Source organism: Balaenoptera physalus, assembly GCF_965194825.1.
Source record: "Balaenoptera physalus genome assembly, chromosome: 19".
Taxonomy (NCBI): domain Eukaryota; kingdom Metazoa; phylum Chordata; class Mammalia; order Artiodactyla; family Balaenopteridae; genus Balaenoptera; species Balaenoptera physalus.
The window spans coordinates 12,356,831-12,370,733 of NC_138900.1; the positions used below are offsets into that span (position 1 = coordinate 12,356,831).

At 55.7% G+C, this 13,903-nt stretch overlaps 2 protein-coding genes and 1 long non-coding RNA gene across 6 annotated transcripts; 2 read left to right on the forward strand and 1 right to left on the reverse strand.

Annotated features, from left to right (window-relative positions):
• The first annotated feature begins 2,579 nt into the window (after positions 1-2,579).
• Positions 2,580-8,266, forward strand: DMAC2 (distal membrane arm assembly component 2). 4 transcript variants are annotated; one of them, XR_014256962.1, is made up of 7 exons: positions 2,580-2,656; positions 3,807-4,003; positions 5,411-5,491; positions 6,266-6,399; positions 6,518-6,680; positions 7,044-7,275; positions 7,683-8,266. XR_014256962.1 is itself a non-coding variant. In XM_082438827.1 (6 exons), exons 1-6 carry the CDS (start codon positions 2,639-2,641, stop codon positions 7,222-7,224), a joined length of 774 nt encoding a protein of 257 aa, XP_082294953.1. In that variant the 5' UTR covers positions 2,580-2,638; the 3' UTR covers positions 7,225-8,266. The 4 variants fall into 4 exon arrangements, 1 of the variants encoding a protein (XP_082294953.1); XR_014256964.1 differs by having other exon boundaries at positions 2,611-2,917; positions 3,805-4,003; XM_082438827.1 differs by having other exon boundaries at positions 7,044-8,266.
• LOC309649176 lies at positions 8,226-11,340 on the reverse strand. Its single transcript, XR_014256970.1, has 2 exons — positions 10,171-11,340; positions 8,226-8,985 (listed from the first exon to the last, which is right to left on the reverse strand). It is a non-coding gene; the product is annotated as an uncharacterized lncRNA (long non-coding RNA).
• Positions 11,341-11,414: 74 nt separating this feature from the next.
• B3GNT8 (UDP-GlcNAc:betaGal beta-1,3-N-acetylglucosaminyltransferase 8) lies at positions 11,415-13,674 on the forward strand. Its single transcript, XM_082438798.1, has 2 exons — positions 11,415-11,869; positions 12,247-13,674. Exon 2 carries the CDS (start codon positions 12,278-12,280, stop codon positions 13,469-13,471), a length of 1,194 nt encoding a protein of 397 aa, XP_082294924.1. The 5' UTR covers positions 11,415-11,869; positions 12,247-12,277; the 3' UTR covers positions 13,472-13,674.
• The last annotated feature ends 229 nt before the right edge of the window (positions 13,675-13,903 follow it).

Sequence of the window (13,903 nt, forward strand, 5' to 3'; positions counted from 1 at the left end):
ACACAGACTTATTATCTTACGGTTCTAGAGGTCAGAAGTCTAAAGTGGGTCCACAGGTCTGGGTTCCTTCTGGAGGCTGTAGGGGAGAATCCATTTCCTAGCCTTTCCCAGTTTCCAGAAGCCACCTGCATTCATTGGCTCATACGCCCTTCCCTGCATCATTCCAACCTCTTGCACCTGTCATCACATCCTCTACTTACTGACTTTCCTGCCTCCATCTAAATAGGACTCTGGGACTTCCCTGGAAGTTCAGTGGCTAAGACGCTGCACTCCCAGCGCAGGGGGCCCAGGGTTCGATCCCAGGTCGGGGAACTAAAATCCCACATGAGGCAACTAAGAGTTTGCATGCCACAACTAAAGTTCCTGAATGCTGCAACTAAGACCTGGCACAGACAAATAAATAAATAAATATTTTAAAATAAATAAATAAATAAGACTCTTGTGGGACTTCCCTGGCAGTCCACTGGTTAAGACTCTGCACTTCCACCTCAGGGGGCACAGGTTCGATCCCTGGTCGGGGAACTAAGATTCCCACATGCTGCGCAGCATGGCCAAAAAATAAAAATAAAAAATAAAAAGTAAAATAGAACTCTTGGGACTTCCCTGGTGGCGCAGTGGTTAAGAATCCGCCTGCCAATGCAGGGGACATTGATTCGAGCCTTGGTCTGGGAAGATCCCACATGCCGCGGAGCAACAAAGCCCGTGAGCCACAACTACTGAAGCCCGCGCGCCTAGAGCCCGTGCTTCGCAACAAAGAGAAACAACCGCAATGAGAAGCTCGTCGTGCACCGCAACGAAGAGTAGCCCCTGCTCGCTGCAACTAGAGAAAGCCCGCGTGCAGCAACGAAGACCCAACGCAGCCAAAAATAAATAAATACATAAAAATACATTTATAAAGAAAAAAAATAGAACTCTTGTGATTACATTGGGCCCGTCGGGATTATCCAGGATAATCTCCCCATCTCAAGATTCTTAATCACATCTTCCCTTTACCATACAACGTAACATATTCACGGGTTCCAGGAATCAGGATGTGGACATTTGGGGGGCGGGGGAACTATTCAGCCTACCACACCTACCCTTCCATACCTGCTACTTTCCCAGTTTCCCCCTCTCCAAAAATGGCATCGCTATCCTTTTAGTTTCTCGAGCTATTGGCTCTGTCTTCAAAACAGACTCATAATCTGAGCACTTAGCACTTCCATTGCCCGGTCCCTGCTGCTGTCCCCATTCATCTCTTGTCTGGACGATTGCAGTAGCCTCTTTGCTGGCTCCGTGCTTCCCCCCTTGCTCTCTAAGGTCTGTTCTCCACCCGGCAGAAATGATCTTTAGAAAATGTAAGTCAGATCGTGGGATGTCCCGGCAAATGGAATAAAGCACAGTTTCTTGCTCACCTCTCTGACCCAGTCTCCCACCTCTCTCCCTGCAAGCTGGTCCCCCCTCTGGGCCTTTGCACTGGCTGTACCTCTCTGCCTAAACACTTTTCCCCCAGATCTTTGAATGGCTGTTTCCTTGTTATCCTTCACCTCCACTTAAATGTCACCACTTCACAGAGGTCTTTGCTGATGGCCCTGTGCCCCCGTCACTCCCTATTATATTGCCTGTTTTTATTTGCCTCTTATCAAACACTGTCTGAAATTATCTTGCTTATTCATGTGTTTCTTATCCATCCTCTCCCTGCCTGGAATGTCGACCCCCTGAGAAAGAGTCTTGGTCCCATGGCAACCTCACTACCCGGAACAGTGCCTGCCACGTGGTAGGGACTCAGTAAATATTTGTAGAAGGAATGAATGAGTAATTCTACCCGCAAGACTTCATATTGAATTTTCACACTAAGATGTAGCCTGGAACTCCAAACTGAAATTGCCAACACATCACAATACTAGTCTTGAGATCTCACCTCTGTCGTTTACCCTGAGGTCTAACCTCACCATCTACTCGACGCTTCCCTTCCCTGACCCTGCTTTAAAGAAGAGGCGGACAGGTTCTCTACGCATCATTCCCTGTTCTAAGGAGGTAGCAAGTTAGAGGCAGAAGAAAAGGGAACCTCAGGCGGACTATGAGTGCAGTCGGAGGGAAGGACGGTATTCCAACAGGAAGAACTGCCCACGCTCTCCTAGGGAAAGGCTGCCGAGTCCCATTTTTTTTTAATAAATTTATTTATTTATTTGTTTTTTAGCTGTGTTGGGTCTTCGTTTCTGTGCGAGGGCTCTCTCCAGTTGCGGCAAGCGGGGGCCACTCCTCATCGCGGTGCGCGGGCCTCTCACCATCTTGGCCTCTCTTGTTGCGGAGCACAGGCTCCAGACGCGCAGGCTCAGCAGCTGTGGCCCACGTGCCCAGTCGCTCCGCGGCATGTGGGATCCTCCCAGACCAGGGCTCAAACCCGTGTCCCCTGCATTGGCAGGCAGACTCTCAACCACTGCGCCACCAGGGAAGCCCCCGAGTCCCATTTTTAAGGCCCATGGCAGAAGAAGCTCCAAGCGATCCCTAAACCCGGTTAGAGTAATAAGTGTGTGCTCCTTTAAGAGGAGGGCTGGAAAATGGAGGGGGCGGGGCCATAAGAAAAGACGCCCAACCCTGAACCGGGTGGGTTAGATAAGAAAAGACCAGCCCCTTCCGGTTACGTAATCCTAGCGAGATGGCGGCCCCCAGGGCGGTAAGTGAACGAAGCTTCTGGAGCCCCCCCAATTAGTGTCCGCTCTGCTTTCAGGGCCTCTTTCGGCGCCCAGGGAACAAGTAGCGAGGGGGAGCAGGTGGGCCTCTCCCGCTAGGCCTCGAGCTGGGCGCGGAGACGTGTGGCCGTCGGGGGCCGGGAAGGATCGGTGAGGCTCACAGGCCGCGGAGGAGAGAAACCAGTGGTAACCAATGGGGAAGCAGCGCGTGCTGTCCGAGAAAGCGCGCCCAGCCAATCAGAGGGAGGGATCCGACTGCGAGCGCCTGGAGCGGAGGGGCTGTCGGGAGTGGGACCTGCAAGGGATGAGGGTTTGGGATGGGTTGGCAAAGAAACTGGGATTTGAGGTGCAAGGGTAGAGAACCGAAGGTGAGGGAAACTCATGGGAGAGTTAGAAATTTTGATGGAAAATCAAAGGGATGATGGGGAGTGGGGGCAGGATCCAAGAGGTGAATTTGGGAATTCCAAGGGAAGGACCTAGGGGAAATTAAGGGGAGGATTTGCCATATTGTGGAGAGAATTTAGAAGGAATTGGGCAAAATCAAGGAATGGACCTAGGAAAACTTAAAGTAAGAGGTTGGGAACTTAAGAGGAATTTTAAGGGAAAATAAGGATTTGGGCAAAATTATCGGGAGAATTTGGTTAAAGCAAAGAGAGAAACTGAGGCAGACTAAGAGAAAACTTTGGAGGGGAAATTGAAGGAAGAGTTTGGGAGCTTTAAGAGATAAGGGTGGTTTGGAGAGAAATTAAGGTTATATTTGGGGGAAAGGAATGCGTTATTCAGGAAGTCTCTGGTGGGATTTGGATAAAATTAAGGGGAGAATTTGTGGGACATTAAGAGTTCAGATAATAGAGGTTTTGAGAGAAAGTGAGGGCTTAAGGGGAAATTAGGGGGAGAATTTAGGAAAACCAAGACCGTTTGGCCAAATCAAAGAGAATTTAAGGTTGATTAAGGGGAAGAACTTGGGGGAAACATGGGGAAATTTTACGGATCCGAAAGAATTGGAAGTTCTGAGAGGAGAGTTAAGTGAGCAGGGAAGCACTGAGGAGGGGAGATGTGGCAGCAGAAGCAGGGGGCTGTGTGTCTCGCAGGAGATGCCAGGCTCAGCCTCTCCTCCCCTCTCCTTCTCCCCAGTCCCTTCGCCTGGTGGCTCCAGTATGGAACGGGGGTACCAGCGGCATCCGTGGCCTGAGCAGGGCAGTGGACCCGGAGGGCAGTCAGAGGAAGGGGAGGGCGCTGCTCCAGTTCCTGGCTGACCGCTTCTATGATGTGGAGGCTGTGAGGGGGTACCTGCTCCAGAAGCAGGTGTTGAAGGTGCTCCAGAAAAATCGGTGAGAACCCCTGGCCTGCACGACCCTGCTGTTCAGGCCTCCCCAGTCAGTGCCCACCCTGCCCTTGCCACTCCAGGCAGCCCTGGGGCTTCCAGTGCCAGCCTTGCCCACTTGCATCTTCGTCTCCAGCCCACACACTTCCCAAGCCCTCCGGCTCATAGACGCAACCCAATGCCCACCATCTCTTCTTGGAGGTCTAGCTGGCACTTCAGACCTAACATGGCTAACCCTTGGTTTCCCCCTTAAAAAGTCTTCTCACCCCCAAGCCTTCTCCATCCCAGTCAATGGCACCATTGCTTACCCGGTTGTTCAGACCACATTCTAAGGAATCGCTGATGCCTCTCTTTGCATCCCTTCCCTCATACCACATCCAGTCCATCAGTAAAATACCAGAATATCCCAAATTTGACCGATGGTCACCTCCTCGCTGTTTATAGCCTGGTCTGAGCCCTTTCATTTTATGGTTGGATTACTGCAGTCGTCTCCTAACGGGTCACCTTTTGCCCCCTATTATAGTCTACACAGCAGCCAGAGGAAACAGATAACATTACTACTTTGTACCCTCAAATGGGGCCTTCCCTGGCAATCCAGTGGTTAAGACTTTGCCTTCCAATACAGGGGGTGCAGGTTCAATCCCTGGTCGTGGATCTAAGATCCCTCATGCCTCGTGGCCAAAAGACCAAAACATGAAACAGAAGCATTATTATAACCAACACAATAAAGACTTTTAAAATGGTCCACATCAAAAAAAAAAATCTTAAAAAAAAAAACAACCCTCAAATGGTTTCCAACTGCAACTAGAATAAAAGCCAAACTCTAAGGCCGAAAACCCGGCCCCTACTGAGCTCTGAGACCCCTACCAGGGACACCCCTCACCCCCGCCTGCATGGTGTCCTTATGGCTATTTGTTCAACCGTCGTAATTCAAGCCCCTGAGCCTTTGCACTAGCTGTTCCCTTAGCCTGGCAGATTCTTACCTTGACCTCTGCATTCCTTCCCACACTCAAATCTCTGCTCAAGTGTCACCTCTTCCGAGAAGCATTTCTTAACACCCAAATTAAATTAGCCTCCTCTATCCCTACCCCTGACTCAAGCCACTCCTGGTCTGTCCCTTGGCGTTAATTTCATCACTGAATTGATACTCTGCAATTTGTATTTACTTCCCGGTTAGCTGTTTCCCCAGTGCAATAACTTCACAAGGGCAGGGACGATTATCTGCCTTTGGATTACCACTGTCGCCCGGTGCCCAGCACTTCGTAGGCCCTCAGGGAACATTTGCAGTCTTTGTCTGCCCGCCTGCCTGCCAGTCTGTCCTGTGCTGTGGACCCTGACCCTCTCAGCAGCTCTGGGGCCTGGCGAGGGGTGTGGGGTTCCCAAGGCTCACCCTCGGCTACTGTTCTCCCGGCAGGTCCTTCACCTACATCAAGGAGCGATATGGCCCCTACGTCGCAGGTGCCTCTTTCATCCTGAAGCAGGGAGGCGCAGTCAAGTATGATGGCAAAGGTGTCAGAATGGGGTTGGGGGAGGCGGGAGAGCGGCTCTCTAAGCCCCGGGCTCTTCAGTCAGTCAGACAGGCTTCCGTGCGCGCCCTGGTCTCTGCCCCCTCCTGGCTGTGTGGCTGGGGACTTGTTCCTGAGCTTCAGTTTTGTCATCTGTAAAATGGGATGGTAGTTGTGTCTAACCTACAAGGTGCGCTGTAAAGATTCAAAGATATTTTGCAATCTGGACACTTGTCACAGGTCACAGGCTGGCTTAGCACGTGTGCTCAGTCGGCGTTAGTGCGTCTTTTCCTTCCTCCTTTCCCCTCCTTTTTCTTGCCTTCCTCCTCCTCCCTTTGTTTTTCCCCTTTACTTTCCTTCTTTTTTGAAAACAATTCATGTAGGCTTCATCTGTCCCTCATCTTGGTTCCAAGTAAAATTTTCACTCGGTTTGAGTACTTCCTCCAGCACCTTCCTTAGAAATGATGTACCTGTCTGAAAACACCTCAACTTTTGCCCACCTACAAGGATTCTTGTCTTATAGCTCTTTTCTCTGTTATCAGTAACCTCTTCGACCCTCAACTTCTAGGTATGTAAAATTGGCCAGACGTTCCATCTTTGATGGGGTTGTCAGGGAATCCAGTGGGACCAGACACGTAAAGCCCTTAGTGCAGGGCCTGGTGTGTAGTGAGTGTGCCATGTTCTTTTATTAGGGGGCTGGGAGTGTTCTCAAGAGGTTGGTGGCCTGGGGGACCCTGCTGACACTCCCCCCTCTCCCCTTCCAGGTTTCAGGACAAGGAGTGGATGCGGCCAAATGGGCGTGGCCTCTCTGGTGAGCTCTGGAAGCTCCGGGAGGTGCCTGTAGAGGCTGTTGACGCCAGCGGCTGTGCCATCAACTACCAAGGCCTGGACAACCTCTGTGAGTAGGGTGTGGCGGGGAGGGGCGGAGATGGGGGGAGGTGGGCAAGGCTGTGCGCGTTCCCTTTCGCGGTGGCTCCAGCAGGGCCCTCGGTGCCGGCTGCCCTCTCCCCCCGCAGTGGCCCTGAGGGAGCTCCAGTCCCTGTCGCTGCGGTGCTGTCCCCACGTGGATGACTGGTGTCTCGGCCGCCTCCACCAGCTAGCCGACTCGCTACGAGAGCTCTCGCTGGCCGGCTGCCCCCGAATCTCTGAACGGGGCCTCGCCTGCCTCCACCACCTCCAGTGAGACCTCAGCCTAGGCTGGGCCCCCAGCCAGGGAGGGGCGCTCTTGGGCACTTCCCACATCCCTGCCTTCACGGTGGACCCAGAGCGTTTGCGGTGGGTCAGCACAGATGAGTGGTGCAGGGAGCCTCTAGGAGGATGGGAGGACTCCTAGCCTGCCTTCCTTTTTTGTTTTAATGAGACCCCAAGAAATTTACACTGTTGCAGAACAGTAGGAGCCAGATCTCACGTAATTGAACAAAGATTTTTATTAGAAAGCTAGGGGTTGAAGTGGGGCTGGGTACACCCCCCATACACTCGCTCCCACAGACGCCATCCTCATGCGTGTCCTCGCCACCCCCCGTCCCAATCTTGCCTCCTCAGGAACCTCCGCAGACTGGATATCTCTGACCTTCCTGCCGTGTCCAACCCAGGCCTCACTCAGATCTTGGTGGAGGAGATGCTGCCCGACTGTGAGGTTCTGGGGGCTGACTGGGCCCAAGGCCTCAAGCTGGGGCCAGAGGAGCAGCCCCGGGACACGGCCAGCAGCCCCATCCCTGCCTAGCCTTTGGCCCCGTCCGTGTCGAGCTGGGCCTCATCCAGGCTGTGCTGAGAGGTTAACAGCTCATTTTTCTTCTAGCTTCCAGCTGGGTTCACTCAACTAGGGGGGTCGGGCTAGGATCAGAGGCGCTGGCAGGTCAGAGGCAAGGAGAGTGAGGTGGTTTGTCCCCTCCCGCAGGGGTGCTCTGGCTGGCTGCACCCTGGGTTGAAGCTCAGCTCCTGTCAGCCTGTCAGGCAGCCCTTTGCGCACACTTCTCTCCTTCCCAGTTCTGGGAACCCCTTCTCCTGCCTCTTCAGGCCTGGGGGAGGTAAGGGCTTCTGGCTGCAAGTAGCCCCAGGGAGCTGCACTCTCCCTTGCGGTGCCCCCATAGCGTGCCCACCTCTATGTCAAGAAACGTCTCTTGACTTTTGTCAGAGGACTCTTGTCGGATTATCTCACTTGAGTGTGTTGTTTCCCGCCAGGACCTGACTGATACAGAAGGTGCGACGGCCATTTTATAGGGATGGTTCTTCCCTGTGTGGGACGACTCAAGCTCCCTGCAGGCTGCAACATCCCTGGCTCACACCCACTAAATGCTGGGAGCACCCCAAGCCCCACACGTTCTCGCTTATTGAGTTACTGACTCAGCTCCAAATTCAGCTTTCTTGTTTGCTCTGTGAAAACTGATCTGGGCCTTTGAAATATTTTCCCTTTGCTAAGTGGCCTGATAAGGTTTGCCAGTAGAGGGCGCTCGAGAGACGTTCCTTGAGAGAGGCAAGGCCTTTGCTTCCTGGCGGTGCTCAGGTGTGCCAGCTCAGCGGCCCTGCAGCGCACCTGCTTCCTGAAGCGTCAGGTGGTCGGCAGCTTCCCCGGCACCCCCCACCCCTGACCTGGCAGTCCTACAGAGAGTCTCCACTGAGGCACCTCCCTGTGAATGCCTCTCCACCACACCCCTGACGGTGGATTCCCAGTAAATTCTAAGGCACCTTACCAATGAATCTCCTTATTTCACTTTGCTGTTTGTTAGTCATTAATTCTCTATATTAAACTTTCCCTGTTCAAATTACAGTATGGTTTTTCTTCTCTCCAGACTGGATCCAAACTGATAGAGCACCGGCATTTGGAGTGTTCCCAGAGATAAACACACAAAGGTGGGATTTGGGGGTTGATTTGATCCTGCCTTTGGCTTGAGTGCATTGCTGAGCTCCTCGGCAGTGGGAAAGGAGACATTAGAAATCCATGGGCTAAATGTCCATCGACAGATGAATGGATAAAGAAGATGTACATATATACAATGGAATATTAGCCATTAAAAAGAATGAAATAATGCCATTTGCAGCAACATGGATGGACCTGGAGATTACCATACTAAGTGAATTAAATCAGACAGAGAAAAACATCATACGATATCACTTATATACAGAATCTAAAAAAAAAAATGATACAAATGAACTTACAAAACAGAAATAGACTCACAGACTTAGAAAACCAAGCTTAAGGTTACCAGGGGGAAGGGTGGAGGGGAGGGATGGATTGAGAGTTTGGGATTGACATGTACACACTGCTATATTTAAAATATCAAGATAGGGAATTCCCTGGTGGTCCAGTGGTTAGGACTCCGTGCTTCCACTGCTGAGGGCGCAGGTTCAATCCCTGGTTGAGGAACTAAGACCCCACAAGCTGCGTAGTGCAGCCAAAAACATTTTAAAAATAAAAAATAAAAGAGATAACCAACAAGGACCTCATGTATAACACAGGGAACTCTGTTCCATGTTCTGTAATAACCTAAATGGGAAAAGAATTTGAAAAAGAATAGATACATGTATATGAATCACTTTGCTATACACCTGAAACTAACACAACATTGTTAATCAACTATACTCCAATATAAAATAAAAATTAAAAAAAAAAACCCAAAAATCCAACGCATGCAACCGCAGCACGAAAAGGCTATCGCCTGGGGTCGTGATGAGGTGCCAACTGAAGCCTTGTGCCCTGGGAGGCCCTATGGCTGCTGCACTTGATGCTGTGGCAGTAATGACAGTTCTGAAGATAGGGCTAGGCAGATTGCCTGGAGTGCCCAGCTCAAGTCACCCCTTCAGAATTGGAACGCTCCCATGACAGTCCCCCACCGCCCCCCGAAGTTCTTACTTGTAGATACTGCTGAAAATAACAACATTTAGGTTTTCGAGTTGCTGAGTTATGACAGTTGAATTCCCAGTCTTGACAAGTTTCTCATACGAAAGTGAGGGCACTGACTGGTAAACAGTGGGATCCAGAAATCTGGAATCGGGTCATCTGGTTGGACCCAAAGGAAACAGATGATCTCGAACTCCCAAGTCACTGGGGGCCTCCCTTACCAGTGTGAGGAGACCACCAGCGGTCCTGCTCTCGAAAACCCTGTGAGGGCCTCCCCTGGGGCAGATGCCTTGAAAGGCAGACCTGCTTTTCTCAAGACTTATCACAAGCATTCCCTGCTGCCACTCGACCCACAAATGCCAAGGGTCAAGTCTCAGCACGCTGCAGAAGACAGGTGCTCACTATGACCCAGAAGGGAACAGCTCTTACACTGAAGGGCAAGACTTGCAAACAGATGTAGAGTCAACCCTGGGGAACCCGCACAGGAGTGGGTTCTCAGGGTGTTAGGCCAGTGAGAGTGGATCTCACACTGCATGGGGCCAAGTTCACCAATAGGAGGGCACTTACTAGAGATTCTGGGTATAACAAGTTAGCTAGTGCAGCTGGGGAGGTCCTGACAGCTTTCTTAGTTGGCTGACTGGCATCTGGACTCAACAGTGACCTACGGTTACTAAGGTGAGAAGCCAGAACCGCCCTGGCATAATCTGGAGAGGGAGATTCAAAGGCTGGGGGAGACAGGAAGATGGGGTCCACCGCTTTCAACCTGCACACCCACCCAACCACGTTCCACAAGAGGGCACCTCTTTAGTCATTCTCCACATTCGACTTTACCTCTTCCGCCTGCTGAGCAGTTTCTCTCTCCTGACTGGAGCATTTGCAGACTGATGCACACTGCAGCCGAAACTGTCGGCTCGCCCCCGGTGGAGGAACCTCCGCGCCCTGGGAGAAGCTAGATGAGCCAAGAGTCAGGAGGCCTGGACCGCCCCACCCCGGCCTGGGGGGAAGAGGGCTTGAAGACCCCTTCCAAGGTTGCTCAGGGCCCTGCCCACTCCGGCTTTTATTCCATCAGTATTCCCCACCTTCTCCGTACCCTCTTCCTCCATCTGGTCCCATGGGCTCCATTATTCAATCCTGGGGAGAGGGAATCAGCTAGACAGATAATCAACTGCTGCTGCCCTGTCCAAAAGACAGGGTTCCTGAGATGATGTGGACAGTTCCCAACCCGGGTGGAGTGAAGGGGGGTCGGGCCGGGCTCACTGGGGGGCCCTGCGTCCCAGCCCAGGCTCCAGGAGGTCTGGGATGAGGCAGCCCCACCTGCCTGCCACCCCAGACAGCCGATGCAGCCCAAACAGCAGACGCCTCCGGAGGGCTGCGACGGAAACACAGGCAGACACCCTCTCTGGTCCCGGAGGGGCCAGATGGGAGTGTCCCTGGAGTCACCATGCCGCTGTAGGCAGAGCCAGGGCCTCAGGGCGTGGCAGGCCCAGGGCCGGAGTGTGGGACCAGGGAGGGACGGAGGAGGCACGGGGGTCAGCTCAGCTCCAGGGCTCCTGGTGCCCCCACCCTTCACTGCCCTCTGGCTTGGCTCCCCCTCCCCCCACCCCTTCCATCTGCTCCTCTCCGGCTGCTCCCCGGCTGCTCTCCGGGTCTGGCTGCCTCTGCCTGGCTCTGGCTCGGCTGGCAGACTCCCTGCTCTCTGCTCCCACCCCGTCGTCCCTCCACCTGCCCCTGCACATCTCTCCACCCTCCCCCACAAGGGCTTCCCTTATCTCTCGCCAGCTGTCTCCACCTTCCCGTCCTCTCTCTCTCTTCTTGCAGCTCTCTCCTCTCGGCCTTCCTGAATCTCTGCCGCCTGTCTCTCCTCCCTGCCTGCCCCTGGAGTCTCCCTGGCTGTCTCTTCATTCTCTGTAATGTCTGTCTCGGCCTGTATCCCCTCCTCCCCACCAGCCCCCTTCCCCATCCCCACCCTGACCCCTGACCCCTGACTCCGGGCCACACACCCCCACCTCTGGCAAGGTCACCCGTGCCCTCTCAGCACAGTCACCGCCCCCCCCCCCCCCCCCCCCGCCTCCTCCCCCAGCCAGGCCCTGCCCCTGGCCTCCGGCCTGGCCACTTTAGGACTCTGCCTGCCCTTGGGCCATTCTGACACTTCCCAGCCCCAGCTCCAGTGGCCCTCGGCCTCACCCTCCCCCGGACTCTCTCCCAGGCCCCGGGTTCTCCCCTCCCCGGCCCGCCAGCTCCCGGTCTCTGCAGCCACCCCTGCACCTTTCCCGCTGTCTCACCAGAAAACCAGCCCCAACACGCCAGAGCCCCAACCCTCAGGTCTGCCTCCAGCCCTCCTCCCCCCTCCCCCTCCCTCAGCCCCGCCCCGGTCCCTCCCGGCCCCTGGGGCCCTCCCAGCCTCCCGCAGACCGGCTGGGCTGGGCTGGGCTGGAGAACAACAGTGCTGGAGACACCAGCGCTGCCGGAGGAGGGCAGAGGGCCGGCCCAAGGCCCCGGGCGCTGGAGCTGGCTGGAGCCGGACCCAGAGGTGAAGGCGAGGGAGCCGTGCCTGGGGTGGGGACTGTGGGGCGAGGAGGTGACCCCGGTGATCCTGACTCCTGGTGAGGGGGATGAACTGTGGGGAGAGGGAGGTTGGAATGGCGGAGTCCCTGGTCTCTGGGGTGGGGATGGGGGATAGGTAGCCTCCCGGGTTTCTACGAAAGTAGAAGGAGCTGGGCTGAGTGGAAAGAACAGGGCGCTGGAATGCGAGTGGAACAGGGATTCGCAGGTCCCGGAAGAGAGGAGAGTCAGGGTCGTTGGTGGAGGGCTGGTGTAGGATCTGAGACTAACAGAAGCCTTAGAGGGCTTGGCAGGGGCCGGGGGCCCGTCCCTGCACCCCAAAAGGCCTCTGTGGCTCTCTCGCAGCTCCCACAGCTGCCCCTTCCTGGGCCGGGTCATGCGCTGCCCCAAGTGCCTTCTCTGCCTGTCAGCACTGCTCACACTCCTGGGCCTCAAAGTGTACATCGAGTGGACGTCCGAGCCCCGGCTGGGTAAGGCCTACCCGGGACCCCGCAGCACCCCACCAGGCCCCACGCCAGCCAGCCCCGAGCCCACCCTGCCGGCTAACCTCTCGGCCCGTCTGGGCCAGACTGACCCTCTGCCCTCGGCTTACTGGAACCAGCAGCAGTGGCGGCTGGGGACCCTGCCCAGTGGGGACAGCACTGAGGCGGGGGACTGCCGCGCTTGGGGAGCTGCCGCTGCGGCTGAGATCCCCGACTTCGCCTCCTACCCCGAGGACCTCCGCCACTTCCTGCTGTCGGCAGCCTGCCGGAGCTTCCCACGCTGGCTGCCCAGGGGCGGCGGTGGCCAGGTGGCCAGCTGCGAGGATCCCGACGTCCCCTACCTGCTGTTGGCTGTCAAGTCGGAACCAGGGCGCTTTGCGGAACGACAGGCCGTGAGGGAGACGTGGGGCCGGCCGGCTCCCGGGGTCCGGCTGCTCTTCCTGCTGGGGTCCCCAGCGGGCGAGGGGAGGCCTGACCTACGCTCCCTGGTGGCCTGGGAGAGCCGCCACTACAGCGACCTGCTGCTCTGGGACTTCCTTGACGTCCCCTTCAACCAGACGCTCAAGGACCTGCTGCTGCTAGCCTGGCTGGGCCGCCACTGCCCCGGCGTGAGCTTCATCCTGCAAGGCCAGGATGACGCCTTCGTGCACACCCCCGCCCTTCTGGACCACCTGCAGGCCCTGCCGCCCAGCGCGGCCCGTGGCCTCTACCTGGGTGAGGTCTTCACCCAGGCCAAGCCCCTCCGGAAGCCTGGGGGACCCTTCTACGTGCCTGGGTCCTTCTTTGAAGGCGGCTACCCAGCCTACGCAAGTGGGGGCGGCTACGTCATTGCGGGCCGCTTGGCACCCTGGCTGCTGCGGGCGGCGGCACGCGTGGCCCCCTTCCCCTTCGACGATGTCTACACCGGCCTGTGCTTCCAAGCCCTGGGCCTGGCCCCCAGGACCCACAAAGGCTTCCTCACGGCCTGGCCGGCAGACCGCACTGCTGACCCCTGTGCTCTCCGTGACCTGCTGCTGGTGCGGCCCCTCAGCCCCCAGGACAGCATCCGGCTCTGGAAACAGCTGCGGGACCCTCAGCTCCAGTGCTGAGACTCGGAGGTGGGGAGGGTCGGGGAGGGCAGACCTGGCCTGGGCCTTGGCGCCAGCCCCTTGCTCAGCCTCTCTTTCTAGGCCTCGGTGAGAGGAAGGGGGTCCTGGAATGGAGGCTGCCTGAGCCCTCCCTGGGCCTCCCCAAAAGGCGACAGACTGTTTCCGTCTTTCAGTTTTTGAAAAATATGCACTCCCCACCCTGAGGCCTGGAGTCGTCATCTCTGTCTACGGGGCCTTGAGGTAGTTTACAGAGCAAAGTTCAGCTGCACCCTGACCTTCACACCAGACACTCTCCCCACCCTTACTGGGCAAGGCCGGCTCCGATGGCCTCCTGGTCACCTTGCTGGACACCAGCTTTGACCCCGTTCTATGGGAGACAAGGGGCCATCTCCGGAGGACCCCACCCCCATCCTGTTTGCTGAAGCTGACCTT

Coding starts and splice junctions, on each gene's coding strand:
- DMAC2 (XM_082438827.1), top strand. Junction 6,400..6,517: donor CCAAGGCCTGGACAACCTCT/GTGAGTAGGGTG, acceptor CTCCCCCCGCAG/TGGCCCTGAGGGAGCTCCAG. Junction 6,681..7,043: donor GCCTGCCTCCACCACCTCCA/GTGAGACCTCAG, acceptor TTGCCTCCTCAG/GAACCTCCGCAGACTGGATA.
- B3GNT8 (XM_082438798.1), top strand. CDS start 12,278: ATGCGCTGCCCCAAGTGCCTTCTCTGCCTGTCAGCACTGCTCACACTC.